General features: G+C 33.9%; 2 protein-coding genes across 3 annotated transcripts; both read left to right on the top strand.

Annotated features, from left to right (window-relative positions):
* Positions 1-8,139: 8,139 nt before the first annotated feature.
* On the top strand, positions 8,140-9,602 carry LOC106789272 (caveolin-3-like). The gene is made up of 3 exons (XM_014753354.1): positions 8,140-8,533; positions 8,604-8,783; positions 8,852-9,602. Exons 1-3 carry the CDS (start codon positions 8,381-8,383, stop codon positions 9,047-9,049), a joined length of 531 nt encoding a protein of 176 aa, XP_014608840.1. The 5' UTR covers positions 8,140-8,380; the 3' UTR covers positions 9,050-9,602.
* Positions 9,603-9,946: 344 nt separating this feature from the next.
* On the top strand, positions 9,947-13,039 carry LOC106789271 (glutaryl-CoA dehydrogenase, mitochondrial). 2 transcript variants are annotated; one of them, XM_014753353.1, is made up of 8 exons: positions 9,949-10,133; positions 10,271-10,303; positions 10,765-11,133; positions 11,194-11,323; positions 11,398-11,620; positions 11,815-12,044; positions 12,158-12,318; positions 12,693-13,039. In XM_014753353.1, exons 1-8 carry the CDS (start codon positions 10,064-10,066, stop codon positions 12,758-12,760), a joined length of 1,284 nt encoding a protein of 427 aa, XP_014608839.1. In that variant the 5' UTR covers positions 9,949-10,063; the 3' UTR covers positions 12,761-13,039. The 2 variants fall into 2 exon arrangements, with proteins under 2 accessions (XP_014608838.1, XP_014608839.1); XM_014753352.1 differs by having other exon boundaries at positions 9,947-10,133; positions 10,765-11,323.
* The last annotated feature ends 5,339 nt before the right edge of the window (positions 13,040-18,378 follow it).

An 18,378-nucleotide genomic window follows, 5' to 3' on the forward strand; every position in this document is an offset into this window, starting at 1 on the left:
AAAGATTTTTCATCCTTTCAAATATTTATATACAAAGATAGATAAATACTGTTAAAATATCTGACTTTGATTCGTCCGTTTCAATTAGATTCTGTAGGATAATGTAAATCGTTTTAAATTTAAAAGCGAACCGTTAGAAATCTCTCAATATTAATAATATCTTTAATTTCATAGGAATAGATCGAAAAAGAAAGCAAAATAATAATATACTTGTTTTTATATGGTATTTTAACGTATAAACGTATCAACGAGCAACGAGTATCTCGCGATATGTAAAATTCACAGATGCGAGTAGAAATTAGAGCATAAAACGTGTACGATACATTCGCAGCAATGTCAGATTATGAATCATTATGCAACGCGAATATTGACGCAATCCAATCCTAGGCAATGAGCCGATCTATGCGAAATCTTGGATTACACGTATCCTACATACATACATAGACGTATACATATGGATATTCTTACGCAAATAAATGAAATTGTATATATATATATATATATATATATATATAATTAACAAATCTTTTATATATGAAAATGAATAAATATGATTGAATTATATTCGGTTCGCAGCATATAAGGGTAACAATAAGTAAACGGCAAAGCTATTATATCACGAGTAGAGTCAGCCCGTGAACCCGAGAAACAATAATTGGGCACGTTGCAAGAGCGCACGTGACTTATTTCTCCAAGAGCTTTCCCCGTCTTCGTTTCGTTCCGTTCCTTTTCTTCTCTTATTGTCTTTCGTCTCCCTTTTCACTGTCAATTAGATTCATTTCCAGCCACGCGAGTAGAATAAACAGGATACATTTTTATTATAACAAACCTGACATTTTTATAATTGACACTTTTCTTATTTTTCTCTTTTTTTCTTTTATTGACTAAAAGACGCCTCGATACAATAGAAACAGTTTTGATATCGTTCCTTTTTCCCTTTCCTTTTATATTGTATTTCAACTTTTTCGTGCGTTTTTTCTTTTTCTCTACTATAATTTATTTCAAAGTCAACGATTAATTATAAGAATATAAATAATGTTTTTTCAAATGAGTAAGTAAGCAATCGAAAGTTACGTAAATTATTAATACTTTCAGATGAAATGTTCCGACAAATAAATTTGTTAACAACGTATATGCGTATATATGTATATAAGTATGAATATGTAATTAAATGCTTGCTTACATACTTCTTGGAGCAAGATCTTTGATAGAAAAAATGAATATTAACTCTCGTATCTCAGCACGCGTTTACCGCTCGATCGAGCGAAACCGCGAAATTACATCATCCTGTAATACATAAGATGTTTTTCGCCTACTATTATACACACATATTAGTTATTGACGATTATACTCATTACGCTCGGCGGTAATCGTTTCGTCTAGATTGCGTTCATCGTTTCGTGCTTTACAAAGGACGGCCTTGTCTTTTCCTTTATTGAATAAATCTAATTGCTCTTTTTTACGAACGACGAATATATCAACAAAAAATCATATTTAGTGTATATGCACCTAATGCAATATTCAGGTTGGCACGAAGAAAGTATAAAAAAGTAACAAATGTTGGTATTACTTTTGTTGACAAAAATAAATAAAAATCCAGGAGGAAAAGATAAAAATAATTATAATTCCAACTATATCGGGATTTATCGATTCGAATAAGATAACATCTTTCTTTTGGAAGAAACTAAATAAGAAACTAAAATAGAATTGGATCGATAATTGGAAATAAAACAGCTTGACTTAGGATAATCCGATTTGTAGACGGTCGAAGGATGAAAAGGATGAAAGGGATGAAATTTGAGGTCAAGACAGATTGAACGTTCTTACTTCGTTCTCTTGTCCTCTCCCTTTCTCAACTAGCCCTCTTCTTCCCTAGCTTGGTATCCTAGCATAGTTAATGGCGTTACGTCACCCTCGTACTTTGCTGAGTCACACCGTCGAACCCACCTCTCTCTTTCTAATTCTTTGTCTAGGAATATCGATAAACGTGTTTCCTCCCTCGCATTCGTGCCTTTACGCGTGCTTCGGAAATTATTATATCGTCCCCGAGGAATTTCTAAGATCCCTGATCTCTCTCTCTCTCTCTCTCTCTCTCTCTCTCTCTCTCTCTCTCTCTCTCTCCCTATTTCCATTAGATACGACCAAATGTAAATGTTTTGAAAAAACAATACAACTATTACAATGATTGATAATTGTGGTCTTTAATTAGTGCAGAGAATACGTTTGGATATTTAATCGAGGGTAAGCTGCGAGCTAATCGCAACGCGTTAAATTCCGTTCCGTTCTCATAAACGAAGAAATGAACGTAATGCATTTCCCTCTCTCTCCCTCTCTGCCTTGTTTCTCAATCAGTCACGATACGTTCGATTCTCGTTCGACTAAACTCGAAGTAAAGTGTCTCGAGGCGAAGAATGGTCGGCAATCGGTGATCGACATATAAAACGTGTAATTCGAGATTTCGCAGGGATCGGTTCGTAGCTTGGGATTAGATTGCATCAATGTTCGTGTTGCATAATGACCCGTAATGTGGCATAATCGAGCGTACATAGTGCAACGCCCGTTGCTCTTATATTATATCCCCTCCTATTCGTTCTTATTTTCTGTCTACGCAGAGAATGGAAATAACAATAAATCGAATTCGCAAGCGTACGTATAATACGGGGAAATGAATATATTTAAATGATATACAAATGGCATTATTAAAAATTACTCTAATCAATATAAAGTAGTCGGAAAATGACATCAATCTTACCTTTTTTGTCAAAATATTTCTTACACTCATAAAACCAGATTTAAATCTATACCATTTGGAATCAACATCCATCATTACTTATTTATCTTGATTTATTTATCATTAGATATCGTTTGTATTCAGCAATAAGGATAAAATTGATGAGAAAGAGAGATGATAGTCCCGAGGTTCTCCTCTTTATGTAATAAAAATGATGATTAGAGAATTACGAGTTACAACGAGCTATCTGTGAAGAACATATATGAGATAATTGATTGTGTGTGGGTACGTGTACATGGTAGGCAAATGTATCATCCCAGGAAATAAGGCATCCTCTTTGTTCGCGTTGAACGACATTCGTTAAAGCCACAAGTAATTTCGTCTCCTGGCTCTGATTAATGTCCAACGTTCCCCCGACAATTCCTAGGGATGATAAATTAATGGGAGATACGTTCTAGGAGGATTTTCAAGAGGCTGAGTTAACGTACCTCCAAAGGTTATCCTTTCTCGTTCTTATCGCAGGACGATCGCTCGTCAAAGAAAAACAGGTTTCACTAAGATTTTTCTCCTCGAAGAACACTCAACTTCTTCTTTTTCCTTTCGAATCTATAACGCGTTCATCTTTCATTCCACGATTAATAATATATTTATATCACTTATAATTGCCAATTTAATGAAAGTTCTAAATAGAAATTAGATTGGCTGTAGTATTATAAATATGTTTCATTAAATAACTACTCGATTTGTTTTCTTTAGCATACTTATACTAGTCCTCCGCTAATAAACTTATTAGCCCGATTTGCGTTGCATCATGCTAATACATTAATATGTACAGTTATACGATAGATTGGATTATGCAAATTTCCTTGAGAATTTTCCAACTTTGAAACTCGGTCGCATACGAACGAACGTTAAAGGTTCCATTTTTCCGACGTTTTTTGTTAATATGCAATAGGATAATATTTAAACGATTAAAAGTATAGAAAAACGAAATAAGAGAAATCTTCGGCATGGACTCGGTTTCCACGTTTTCAGGCATGCATTATGCATGATGGGAACATTCTCATCCTTTGCCATGACCTTGCCTCTCACCATTTTGTTTCTTCCTTTTTTAAATACGAGACATTAAAAACACGCTCTCATTGAAACTCGAATAATAGTGCATTGGTTTGTAAAAAATATGTAGGAAGCTTTTCTATTATTGGATCTTCTCTCTTAGATATTTTTCTGTAAGAAAATGTTTGTATCCTTGATAGAAATAATCGTTTAGTTTAAAAAAAGACGATCACAAGCGTTGTATGTGTAATCGCGTTTCGAATTGTAAATGAGCTTGGAGTACGGGAAGCGAGTGCATTGATCTTACTTAAACGCGTGCGACGCGAGGAATGATATTTGCGAAACCGTTGCAAAGGTTATGACACCTAGAACGGCAGTTACGGTGCAGTTATCGTTGCATAGTCGAACGAGCATAATCCGAGCGCTACATCTGTTCCGACACGTAAGAGCCCGGCTACCGCGTACCTCCAACAAACAAAGAAGCGAATATACCAAGCGAATATACCAAGTAATAAAGGAATTTATTGAAACCCCATTATAGTAGCAACCATAGAAAATGATAATCTCGTGATCATCGAGCATCTGAAATAATGATTACGATATTCGATATAGCAAAGAGTAAGAATTAATAAAGCATTTGCTTACGTCAATACTACTAGAGGTTTATCATTTCGATAGACAATGATATTTGCGTATGATAGTTGCGTTATGCCATCGGTGCTCGATTGCACCTCGACTATGCAAGCATGCTTTATATAGCAGTTATTGTCGTGCCGCTATATTGCACGTGTCGTTGATCGAAAGCTCCGACACAGCCAATCTCCTTCTATTTGTCTTTTTGTTTGCTTATCTTTGTCACGCCAATGGTGCAATCTTGACGTTGCACCTACACGTTTGTTCATTCATTCCGGATTACACAAGTCCCTTAGGAGCGTGCGCGCACACGATCTCGCCGCAAACGTGAGAGTAAGTCGTTCTAACACCAGACAGACAGACAGATGCGGAAAAGATTACCTTTCTGTGCTGTGTCCTTTTTGCGTTGGTATAACAAAAGGAATTACGCAAGTCGTCTATCAAACCTACAAATTATTCGAGCCTTTTGCTTCGAGCCTTTTGCTTCGAGCCTCGGCTTTTACTTCGAGACAAGACAATAAATAAGTATAATATATTGTAATATAATAGTGTCTTAATATAAATTCCATATTACTTTACCTGCGAACAAGCTAAACTTAAAAGAATTCAAAACAAGGGGAATACACTTTACGCAGAGATTTGGAGTTAGGAATTTGAGAGATAATACACCTAATAGGAAAAGAGCGTTCTCGTATGGTAGCTAAGGCAACAAGAGCGAGCTTGAGCTATCTTTATCGCTTTCAGGCAGATACGAGTATCCGGTTTTAGCACTCACTTACCTCTGCACCCTCCTCAGTCTTTCCCTTAACTTTTACCTACCCCTCGTTTCTCTCCTTCTTCTTTTTCTTTATCTTACTCTCACTCTCTCTCTTTCTATCTATCTTTTTCATCTTTTTATTGTTCCATTTGGAATTCTTTTTCCTCGTATCTTTAGATTTTATACTAAAATATTTGTTTTAGAAAAATGTATCTATTGTAATATGTCAAGTAGTATACATGCTTTAAGTAGTATTTATATTTTATTGTTGGAATAAGAGCATGTAAAAGAAGATTAAAATAAATTTATATTTATATCGAAAGAAGAAAGGTAGCGATCATAAAATTGTTCTCTTATTTATATATCTTTATGTTTTATTAATAGTTAAGAGTGACGTCTAAATCTTAATAATATCGATATTTATAATTAGTTATTAATATTGGATTGGCAACTAAGTGAGTGCGGTTATGTTAATCCAAAATATCCGCAATCACTTAGTTGCCAAGGTAAGACCAAGCTAAGCCCAAGTTCGGTAACAAAAAAATCTACCTTACCAATATCGGTAACAGTAAAATCTACCTTACTTTACCTCAGCTTGGCAACTAAATGATTGAGAGAATATATAATTATTACTATTTTTTTTTTTTTTTTATATGTATATAAATAAATGTTTTCTGTACTCTTAGCCGAAATTTATTATAAGCTTGACGTTAACTGTATATAACAAAGATTTAAATATTTCTTAATAAACCTAAACCTAAAGAAATATATCATTCAATAATAGTAAACCATGTGCAATTGTAGATTGCATAATTAAATCAAAAAGTCCGTCTACCTTATCGCGAGAAAAGTTTCCGAAATTATAAAGAACAATGCTAGTGCCATCTCTAACTTATGGACTTTGAATACTATGAAAATTTGATCAGTAGTGTAAGCTCTCTCCGGAAGATGTCAGAATAATAACATTTCAAATAATGAATAAACAATAAATTTACTAATATAATTGTAATTATAATTAATTTTAATTGGAATTATTTATACGAGTTAAAAAGTTTCAAAGTATCATGATATCTTATGAAAAATTTCTATGCTTTACTTATTAAATCTGTACTTAATTTAAGCTACAGATTTCTCTCTTTTTAAGAATAATTTGAATATATTATAAGAGTTGTAAAATTGAATAAAATATGAAAATTTCGAAAAATATAATAATATAATAAAGAAAATTTTGAAGTACATGTAATAATTGAATAGAGGCAAGTTGATCGATTGGTCGCCCCAAAGGAAGTATAATTATCGTAGTATCGTTCAATGTCGCGATCCTAGATAGCATTCACTTTCGTTGGAAATGGGGTTATTGTACTCCCCGCGTGTTTCAACGAAAGCTTGTTGAGGGGGTGTAATTCCAGGAGAATTTTAGGGCGCATGCGTCTTGACCGTTGTCCACTTGGAAACGTTCGTTCCTCATTTTCTCCTCCTCTCTCTTTCTCCCTTTCTGTCTACCTGCGCTTTAACCTGCACTTTTCCACCTGTAAAACTCGAAACACATTGCGCGAGTCACGTCGAACTAGTTCGTTTGAACGTTTTCAAAGTATAAAATAGAAAAAGAAAAAGAGAAGCAACGAACTTGGATACGCGAAAAAAGAAGTAAGTGTACATGATTTTTTTTATTCGATACAAAAATGTACAAGAAGAAAAGTTCATTGTGGTATTAACACAGTAGTTACAAGATGTATCATTTGCTTTTCGAATGTCATTACTTTTGAAGAAAAAGAAGTTCATTTATTTCTTTACGCTCTATTTGAAACCTTTTTATTTCATAAATTCCGCTATCTTGGACGATATTTAATCATAAGTTAACTTACCCTAGACTTACTTACCCTTGCTAATCGTTAAACAAGAATCTTTTCCCACCGAATAAAAGTCCGATCTTATCGCCCAACTCGTTGGTAGAAAATTACAAATAAAACCAACAATAAGTCTCTAAAAGAGATTAATATGTAGAAACGATGAGAATATACGCATAAGAGAGAACAGCTGCGCGTAAACGATTAAAACCCTTTGAATTATTAATGCCACTTGCATGAACTTTCCATGTACACATACGCGAAACTTTTTTTCTTCGATTTTTCATTAAACTGCGAAACTATTTCAAGTACACCGAGATTATACTTGAATGAAAGACCCATTAATTAAAAATACAATCAACCTGTGCGGATCGATCTATTATAGCTTATATTATTCTTTTCTACGAACGTTTGACCCCGCGTTTTTGTCTTCTTGGTACCTCGAGTGTTTAAATCAAAAAGAGAAGATTTGTAAAAGAAACTTCAATATATTTTGTAGTCAAAGTAAAGGCAACTATTCTTGTTCGGTCACGCTACGACTACTTTTTATCGATTTTCTGTTCCGGAAGAGAGTGTAACACGCGCGTGACACTTAACATAAAAAATGTACACCATTGGTAAGAATCGTCGCATCAAGCTGGGACACATCAAATGCGTAAACTTTGTCGCTAACTTCTTCGGAGTAGAAACTTGGTCAAAACTTGCGGAGGAAGACATTTTTCGATCGAAGTATGACATATGTGCATAGATACATACATACGTAAAGTACGCGTATATTTTTAAATAAAAAAACAAATGTCTAAAAGAAAACCAAACATGTAGCACTTATAAACCACGGTCTTTATTTTCGCGAATCGATATCTTCTTGCGATTATGACGTTGAATTCAAGGTAGAACACACACACACACACACACACGCATATATAGTTTTATAAGTTAGTTTTTTGCATGCCACGCCAACGCTGCGATACATTTTTCTTTCCACTCAATCGTAATGCGGATTGCAAGCCGTTCGAGTCGTTAATTTGATTTTTTTAATAATCTTCTATGAGTAAATATAATTGTTAAAATAAAGAAATATATATATATATATATCTCTCTTTCTGTCTCTCTCTCTTCTTTTTTCTTTGGGGACTTTGCGGGATCATCGTGAAATCTCGCCATACGGTGTACTAACTCTGGATATAATATATTATTAAAAGAAAATGATCAATGTCGGGATTCTCCTTTGTCGCGTTTCTCCGTGGCTTTAGTATTCATTCGCGACATTGATGCAGTTCGTGCGGGTATTCGCGAAAAAGCTTTGATTCGTTTTTACCTGTGAAAGCAAAAAAAAAAAGATCTAACGTTTAAAGGATGTTGGCTAGATTGAAGAACGCCTGTCAGTGTCCAACACCGAACTGCAACTTTCATCTTCCAGGAATGGAGAAGCCGGAATCATCCGCCGACGGTGGCAGTGCTATGGATCTCGAAGACAGGGATCCGAACAATCTTAATCAACATCTTCAAGTAAATTTCCAATAGTTAAATAACTCTGACTCGATGGTTTCCGAATAAAAAAATTGAAATCCGACAACAGGTGATGTGGGACGACGTGATCGGCGAACCGGAAGGCATTCGAAGTCCCGAATGCGCTTGGCGCTTGAGTGGCCACTGTTTTCGCCTTTCCAGGGGTTGCTGTTACATATTTCTCTCGGTCTTGGTCGCACCCTTGCTCGCCCTTTGCCTTGGCTTTACATTCGCCTGCCTTGCGTTCGAGGTAAATTTTCACTCAATACGATCGATAATACGATTGAAAAGTGTCTATGCATATTTGTCTTCATATAGCACATATGGTGTGTGGCTCCATGTCTTCGAGTATGGAAAATAACTTGCGCAGCGACGAGAAACTTTTTCACAGCTTTCGTACAAGCTATCGTTCGTCCCGTTGCCGACGCCCTTGGATATCTTTTTAACAATATACGCGTTTTTAATCAAAAATTACCAGACGGTCCCGAAAGAAAAGACGACATTCTTATAGTATGAAATCAAATTTACAAATGTTTCTAGTTTTTTTTTTTTTTTTTTTTTCTATTAACACATTACGGACAGATACTTTTTCTCTCGTAGAGATAATTCATTTAGCAAACGAGTTAATCTAACAAGCACAAGAAATAGTCTGATCCGCAATGTGTCGGAAAACGATTCCGTCCTATTTTAGACTGCCCCCAAGTATAGCGAATCTCGCGTTGACAATGGAATACAATTTTCTCCAGCTATTAAACAACGAACAAACATAGTTTATAATGTATTTCAGTCATGTTGAAGCAATCAATATTTCACTCGATTTCAATTTCAATCAAAGAATGTTCTGACAATTATACCGCACTTAAAACGCGATCATTTTTCTATCATTTAAACATGTATGCAAGTTGTTGAAAGAATCTAGTCACTAATTATAATCAAATTTCAAATACTTGCGTCTCCTATCATTTGTAATATAAATCATAGCATAGTAGTAATGTTAAGAAAAATAATAAATGTATATAAGTTAAGCGAAAGAATTTCTTATATTAACAAATAAATCAATGATAGTGATCTGTTAAGTTTTGGGTAAGTTTGTTTTTTGTTATTCCCGTACACCATATTTTCATTTGTTGTACAAATTGATATTATACGAACATTTTCTAAATAGCATAAATAATGTGTTTGAATTGAATATCGTCATGCTCGCGATAGACTACAGTGAAGATTTAGCAAATAAATCGATCATATTCTATTGTATTCGTGCTTTTTTTAAATTTGCCTCGAATGATAACATGAAGTCGATCAAAAAAAATAAGGAGTAAAACAAAGACGTTCGACTATTTTGCTTGTTTTTTCATTTACATATAAGATAACTATATAAAACTGGAATTACGTAATGACATAAAAATTCACATATAATGTTTGGTATAACACATTTATTACCACAAGATATCGTATTTATCTCAGACACACAAAACAGAAAATAATGGTACTGATATTAGCAAGCCAGTACTCTATCAGACGCCAGACAAGATGGCAGCAGTGCGTGTACGAAGTAGATTCCTAAAGTTTTTAAGTTCATATCAAAGAAACTTAAACAGACGTATCCTTCTCAAAAAAGAATAGATTTATTTCGATTATTTATCGATTCCTGAAATATATTGTTAGTACATACATTTTTGCATGATCGTAAAAAAACAATACGCATATTTTCCTTAACGATCGAGTACGCGTAACCAGAAATCTCCGTTGCTTCAAGCCTGCAAAATAAAAGTAAGTTATATTTCTATAATTTTATATTAATTTCAGTATAGAATGGTGTTTTATATAACAGTGAAAGGAAAAAACCGTCAGTATAGTACTTAATAATATTGTTAAGTTGTTTTGCTATACTTGTTAGTTATTCATTGTTGGCATAGATAGCAGCAGTTGTCGGTAAATAGTTATCGGTTAGTCGGCAATATAATTATCTGTATTTTACATTTACATTTGGCGCATAAATATAAATATCTAATTGTTTTTAAATAAATATTAGATTAGCTTTTCGAAAAAATATTAGGTTTAAATACTTATCAACCGTTTGCACTCGAGGGCGAACCAAATTGTTTTTAACAATGTATATAACTTTATGAATTTTGTTAATTTTCGTTTTATAAAGATAATCATCGATTTGTATATAATGAGTAATTAATTTTATTATTACTTATCTTCAAATAAAAATGTTTTTCCCGAAGGTGCGTTCAAGTGGAATGATCCATTCGATCTCGAGTCCCAATTAACCGCAGATGAGATTATGATCAGAGATCAATTTCGTAACTATTGTCGTGAAAAATTAATGCCTCGAGTAATCGAGGCAAATCGGAATGAACATTTTCACAAGGAAATCATTAAGGAGATAGGTTCTCTTGGTGTTTTGGGCTGCACTTTGAAAGGCTATGGGGCTTCCAATGTTTCTTCCGTTGCTTATGGACTTCTTGCGAAAGAGATCGAGGCTATTGATAGCGGGTACAGATCAGCGATGTCTGTACAATCCTCCCTGGTTATTGGTTGTATACATCAATTCGGCGATGAGACGCAGAAGGAACGATTTCTTCCTAAACTTAGTAAGTATCAATCGGCGGTGTCTTTTCTTTCGGTCCTAATTTCATCTTCCGATCTTGCAGTTTCTGGGGATTTAATTGGTTGTTTCGGTTTAACCGAACCCGATCATGGCAGCGACGCAGGAGGCCTTGAAACTAAAGCTGTTTATGACAAGGATGAAAAAGTTTACAAATTAACTGGAAGCAAAATATGGTAAATTTATCATTATTTCTGCACATCAACCTAATACCATATCAAAACTTTCATCCGATCTATTTTCAAAATAGGATTTCAAACGCACCCATTGCTGATATACTAATCGTGTGGGCGAAGTGTGAGGATAAGAAAATTCGTGGATTTATAGTCGAAAGGGAAGGAAATCAGAATCGATTGGACACACCGAAAATCGAAGGAAAATTTTCATTGAGAGCTTCCATTACTGGAATGATACTCATGGACAACGTCGTAGTACCTGAAGAGAATTTATTAGCGAGTGTAGAGGGCTTGAAAGTTAGATCATTATTTATTTTTAATAATAACAATAAGAGAGACCCCGCCTAGTTATGTAAAAACCTTTGAACCTTCGACAACCCGAAATTGAGTGAATTTCATTAGATTTTAATTAGGATTGATAAATTTCTGAATAACTTGACCCAATTACATGATACAATAGAATAAATAATAAAAAAATGATGTGTACGCAGGGACCATTTAGTTGTTTAAACAACGCTCGTTACGGAATATCCTGGGGTGCTTTAGGTGCAGCCGAACATTGTTTCGAAGTAGCCAGAACGTATACTTTGACGAGATTACAATTTAAAAGACCATTGGCTGCTAATCAATTAATACAAGCGAAATTGACTAATATGATGTGCGATATAGCTTTTGGTCTTCAAGCTTGTTTACGCGTTGGAAGATTAATGGATGAACATAAGTACATTAAGAATCCTAATCTTAAATCACTGTTACAAGATATGATATGAAAGTATTCATTTATTTTCTTTCCTTTTGTTTTCTAATTGATTACGTCGTCTTTTTTCTCTTCAGATCAAATCCAGAGATGATTTCTATGCTGAAGCGAAATTCTGCTAGCAAAGCGTTAGAAATTGCTAGAACCGCGAGAGACATGTTAGGTGGTAATGGCATATCGGACGAGTATCACGTCATTAGGCACATGATGAATCTCGAATCCGTTAACACTTACGAAGGTATGAGGAGAACATTTTGACGTAAAATATAGTCGGTTTAAATCGATTATCGCGTTAAGATTAATGAAACGCTTAATATCGATGACTCCAGTGAAATTTTGTATTTTCACGATATTACTCGGAAATCTAAATACCTATATTAATGCTGTATACGAGCGATTATAACGTGATCGACGTACGTACGATGGCAACTCCATTATTATCCGTAATTTAATGATATGCTTTTTCTAATTCTTACGTATCGGTATTTCTGTGGGTACAATTTAATATCTTATTAAATCTTATTCAATCCTGGGGATAATAATGAACTTATCTTCGTCAGTATGTGCACAATTTGTGTTATTTTACAATAGGTTTTATTTTCTTTCATGTAGGTACTTACGACATACACTCTTTGATACTCGGAAGAGCGATCACCGGAATAGCTGCCTTCGGTGGATAACATATTTTCCTCCTTGATATTATTTCGGCCAGGTTTTCAGAAAGTAGTTCCACCTTTAAAACTACCGTAAACTTGTTAACACATTTAAATATATACATATAGATTTTGTATTCTTTTCATGGCAATACGTAACGTTGACGTTTCTAATTACCCTTTCTTTTCTTTTCTTTCTTAGGCACATAACTTGCTACGAATAATTTCTTCTTATCATAAGTATGTATTATATTTTCATGTATGCTTCCAAATATTGCAAGAGAGAAAATATCAAAGTTGATTTTTAAAAGATTATTACGATCCACGAATTAACCGACACCACAAACGTAATCAATAATTATTGCTCATTTATTCGACGTATTCTTCTTTTTCACAATTTATTTCTTCTTGTCAATGGCTTCTTTTACCGTTATATGTTTTATCTTCTCCTTCTTTTTTATTTTATTCGTTTTATTTATTACACGAAATCACAAAAATCGAAAGCGTAATATCTAGTATATAGAAACGAAGAAAAAAATAATGATTGGCAAGACACGAAGCAACGTTTTAACATAAAAGATTGTCACATCACTTTTCTTGTTGGAATTCTCTCTTATGGATATGATTTTCTTCTATCTTCCTATTTGTTTCGTTAGAAAATTAGATAAACGATATTTATATATATATGTATAATCAGCTTCGAAATTAAAATATGTTCGAATAATTAGAGAAGTATGGGATACAATAAATATTTCGAGAATACATCGTATTACACACTATGATTTACTGGTCGAAATGATACTCTAATTTAAACTATTATTTACAATCGATAAGTGTGATCTAGCTGTGCCTTCATTATTATTATTTTTTTGTTTAATGTTTTGTTTTTATAGCAATTGGTTCTAGCGACATATTATCACCTGATTATACGTTTTATATATATCTCTCTCTCTCTCTCTTTCTCTCTCTCTCACTCACACGCGCGCGCGCTCGTATGTGTGTATGTTCTTCGCTTTCTTCGTCGTCCATTATTAATTTATTCTTCCTCGAATTCCTCTTTTAAGTGTATGTATTTTTCATTATCTTCCTTTTCCTAATACAATTCCTATTTATTTCTTTTTTTTTTTCTTTTTTTAATTAAGTATTATTTTTCTTTAACTTTACAACGTCGAAAATGATTTCCATTCATACTCGATCTAGTAACTAGGTCTCCGTACAAATATAATATATATATAGTATATATATATACATATATGTTATATATATACACATATATATATACATATACATATATATTCAGTGCTTTTAGACTAATTTCATACTAAATGAAAATATAAAAATCTATATTGTTACTACAGTTATGTATAGGGGTTAGTCCGTCTCGCAATTTAAACGCGGTCAGAGATCATTTCATATACATATGCGAGTGAACTCAACACTGTATGTGTGTATGTGTGTACGTGCGTGTGTTGTTTGTCGCTTTTTGTTATTTTTGCTGAATTTGTTCTTACATTCATCGAGAAAACAACATTGATAAGTAGATCCCAAAATATGCTAAAACAACAAGTACGAATCCCTTTTTTTCCTTTGGAATTCCATGGTGCATTAAATAACAAGACGGTCTATCGCACCCTCGCATACGAGGGTCAACCATTTACTTTTTATCCATTTTTTGTGCTTTTCTTCCTTCCTTTTTCCTATTATTCTTTTTCCTCGATCTCTCTCTCCCTTTCGTTTTCGTCTCTCACGTTTCCTCCTGTGTTTCTTTTTAATTCTCCTTTTTTGTTTCTCTCCAAAAGCACTTAGAAATATTTGATAATCACTGACTTGGTTCCGATAGTAATTTTTCATTTATTTGACTAGATCTTTCGTGATTAAAACGAAGGCATCTATATATTTTGTTCATTTCTTTTTAATCATTCCCTTTTTCCTTTTTTAAATGCTACTATTTTCATATTTTTTCCAAGGATAAAGAAGATTTAAGATACAAATGTGATTAGTAAGTCTTCCTTTTTCCTTTTTTAATCTACTTGTAAGACTATTAGAACGGAGATTTTGTTTGACTAAAAAGTTTATGGAAGATAAAATTTGTCGTTCGTGTCAATTGAAAATTGTTCAAAAATACTTCAACATTTTGAATAATAGATGCCTTCTTTTTTGTTATAGTAATAGTAGTAGTAATAGTAGCAGTAGTAATAGTAATAGTAGTAGTAGTAGTAGTAATAGTAGCAGCATTAGTAGTAGTAGTAATAGTTTTTACTTCGACAAAGAAACATCGTCGATTGCACATCTTTCGCGTAATTGTGTAAAAGGATTGCGGTGCGCTTATCGATATTATTATTTTTCATACATGCATCTTTCTTTCTTTCTTTCTCTCTCTCTTTCTCTCTCTCTCTCTCTCTCTCTCTCTCTCTCTCTCTCTCTCTCTCACTCTCTCTATCTGTATTTTTGTTGGTTTTAATCGTTAGCAACAAGGGACCCGATCAACACAAGCGACTCGATTAATCATAAATAAATTAAGTTTAATTGCTAAGTAATAAAATGTTAATTACATATGTCAATAATAATTAATTCAAGTTACAACACACGTCTCGTGCAAAAGTGTAAAGAAGTTTTTTTTTCGTGCTACACTCAATACCTTGGTATTTTTTTTGTTTCGTTTTGTTTATTTGGTTGCTCGTATTTTACGATTTATAAATTGTTCTTTGCTCGCTCGTATGCGTGTATTTATCTGTGTCAATGTTTTCTTCGTGTTGTGTGTCTATGTAGGAATGTATATGTGTGTGTGTGTGTGTGTAATTTTATTAATTAATGGGTATTTTTTTTTCTTTTTGTTATTCTTTCCTCGACTACAATAAGCTCTTCGTAAAACGTAGTAACATTGGTAGTTTACAATAGTTTACAGTTTCCGCCTCATGGTTCTCGATGATCGGACGCTTCTATTTAATAGTTATGCGTCGCTTTTTTTTCCTTTTTTCATGCTGGAATCGAATTCTTGTTTTATTTAAAGTGCATTTTTAATAAATTACTTTCTCTTATCCACGAACTTTTGCAAAGAAAGGGGATCCTCGAAAGAACCCGAAGGAATAAAAACACGAGAGAATTTTAACAAATGAAATTTACAAGATAGAGGAAGCGTTCTTTTCTTTTCTCCAATTCGATCGAAAAAAGAACGCTAAGTAACTCGATTCGATTCCAACATTTATAGATATCGATCTCCCCTCCGCTTTTCTTTCTTTCTCACACACGGACGCAACACCCACACGCAGACATACTCTCTCTCTCTCTCTCTCAATTTCCAAAACGGATTCGCAAAATTCAATATCGTCATATATTCTTCCATTCTTTATCTGTCTTTTTTGAAATTCTTGCATACATTCGCGCGCTAACATAACTCTTTCGATAATACACGGTCATGTTCATAGCCACATTGTTCGCTAAACGCATACATAGGTGTAAACAATAAATAATGTTTTTTTTTCATTTGCCTTACTTATAATTATTATTAATATACGTCTTTTTTTCGTTAATATTTCTACGATCCTTTGGTATTTAACACACACCCTGAAGGGGACGAATCCCCAGAAGGGGACGAATCCCCAGAAGGGGACGAATCCCCTGATTCGCAATTACCCCAATACCCCGATCCCTCGGCAGCGACTCTCTCCCGTGATTTCTTTAGATTTTCTCTTTAACTAATTCTTAACTGAAACAAGAGAGCCCAATCTTTTATTTTCCTTTTCTTTTTTAACTAACAATTTCATCTCCAATATTCTCACGTTTCAGGACAATATACCTTTCGCTATTTATTCATTAAATTAATCTACGATCTCTTTCTCTATTCCTTCAAATTCCGTTATTGTTTCTTGTCTATTTGCTAAACATTCTTCTCCCTCGTCGACACACGAGAGAGATACGCGTCAATATAAGTACACCGCATTTTTTCTTTCTCTTCCTCTCTCTCTCTCTTTCTCTCTCACATACACTCTTACGCACAGTTATAATAAATATAATAATGTATACTGCTTCTTTTGCACTTGTATATTTTACATTATTTCATCTCTGATTAAACTAATCGATACCTTATTGTCGTACGAACTGTTTCTCACATTTTTTCCATTATTTTCCCTCTTTTATTTTCCCCATCATTTTTTATTTCTCTTTCTTTCTTTCTATTTTGTTAACATTTGCAGCCTCTATTTTTCTCGTTTTTGGTACCACACGCAACAACGATCGAATCGATAATAATCGGCTTCTCTCAGTGTATTATCTTTTGTTTATTATTTGTTTAATAATTCGTGGAAAATTATTCGTCGTCGTCTTCGCACGAAACTTTTTCTTATATTCTTCTTCCCCTCCTCTCTTTCCAGAAATTCAACGATATCCTCGGAGAGAAGGAAAACAAAATGTCCATTATCGTTATCACGAAAATCATTCGTGCTTCAAACTTCTTCCAAAATTATCGGCAATTCTACTATGCGTGTGTATGAATGTGTGCAATGTATTATTTTGTGTCCCATATGATCGCGCGGGTGTGTGTGTGTGTGTCACGTTGTGTAGCATGTTCAGTGATTCTAGATCGCCCACGTTTATTCATGTATTTTCTCATCCATTTGTAGATATGTTTAGAGTATCAATACAAGTTCCATCGTTATTCCATTACAATCCATCTCTCTCTCTCCCTCTCCTCTCTTTGCAAGATCTAGCCACGTCTATCTCGTATCCGCGATTAAAAAAAAAAAAAGAAAAAGAAAAAAAGGAAAATCCGCTACGAATATTTCTTTCAACTAAACCAAAATGAGAGAATTGTTTCTATTAATGAATATTTAATAATTTGTATTTCGCACGTATACGCATGGAAATATGTATAAATATATGTATAGACGTAAGGTTGCTATGGCACGATGAGAAGATTTTCATCGAGAAAGAGAAGCGTCATCGGATTGACTTTTTCTTCTTCTTCTTCTTCTTCTTCTTCTTCTTCTTCTTCTTCTTCTTCTTCTTCTTCTTCTTCTTCATCGTCGTCGTCGTAGTCGTCGTAGTCGTTGGCGCTTAATTTACGATCGAGTTAACTAATCACGTTGTCGCGATTATAAAAGAGCTTGTTCTCTATAGATGCACGGATCCGAAATAGACTGACCGTTCTTTCCAAGTTCCCCGATCCTCTCCCAGGAACTAGCAGGTTGCAGCGAACTACCACCACCAACGGCGTGTCCATCCAACCTAAGAAGCTTCCTTCTTTGCGTTTTTTTATATCGCTCGCTCGACCTCCTCCATTTTTTTTCTTCCTTCCCTTAGTCCTTCGATAGCCATTAAACTAACGAGAGATAAGTCCCGTACCTCATACTCTTTTTCTTCCTTTTTTACATACTCTTTTCCTCTCTGCGTGTTATATACATAAATAGAACATCTTATAACTTTCTCTTTCTAGTCCCCTGTTTTTCATCGGTGTGATAAACTGATCGATCGATCCGTCGATCGATCCTTCGATCTGATCGCTTCTTCTTTCCCCCCCTACCCCCCAATTACCGCTGAAAACCCTTTCACCTTTTTTTTTTCTCTAATCATCCCTGGCATTATATTCATATTTATATATATTTATTTTCATATATTTATATTTTATATTTTTATATTTATATTTATAT

This window comes from Polistes canadensis, unplaced genomic scaffold (genome assembly GCF_001313835.1).
Source record: "Polistes canadensis isolate GaletaPanama2010 unplaced genomic scaffold, ASM131383v1 scaffold_173, whole genome shotgun sequence".
Lineage (NCBI taxonomy): Eukaryota > Metazoa > Arthropoda > Insecta > Hymenoptera > Vespidae > Polistes > Polistes canadensis.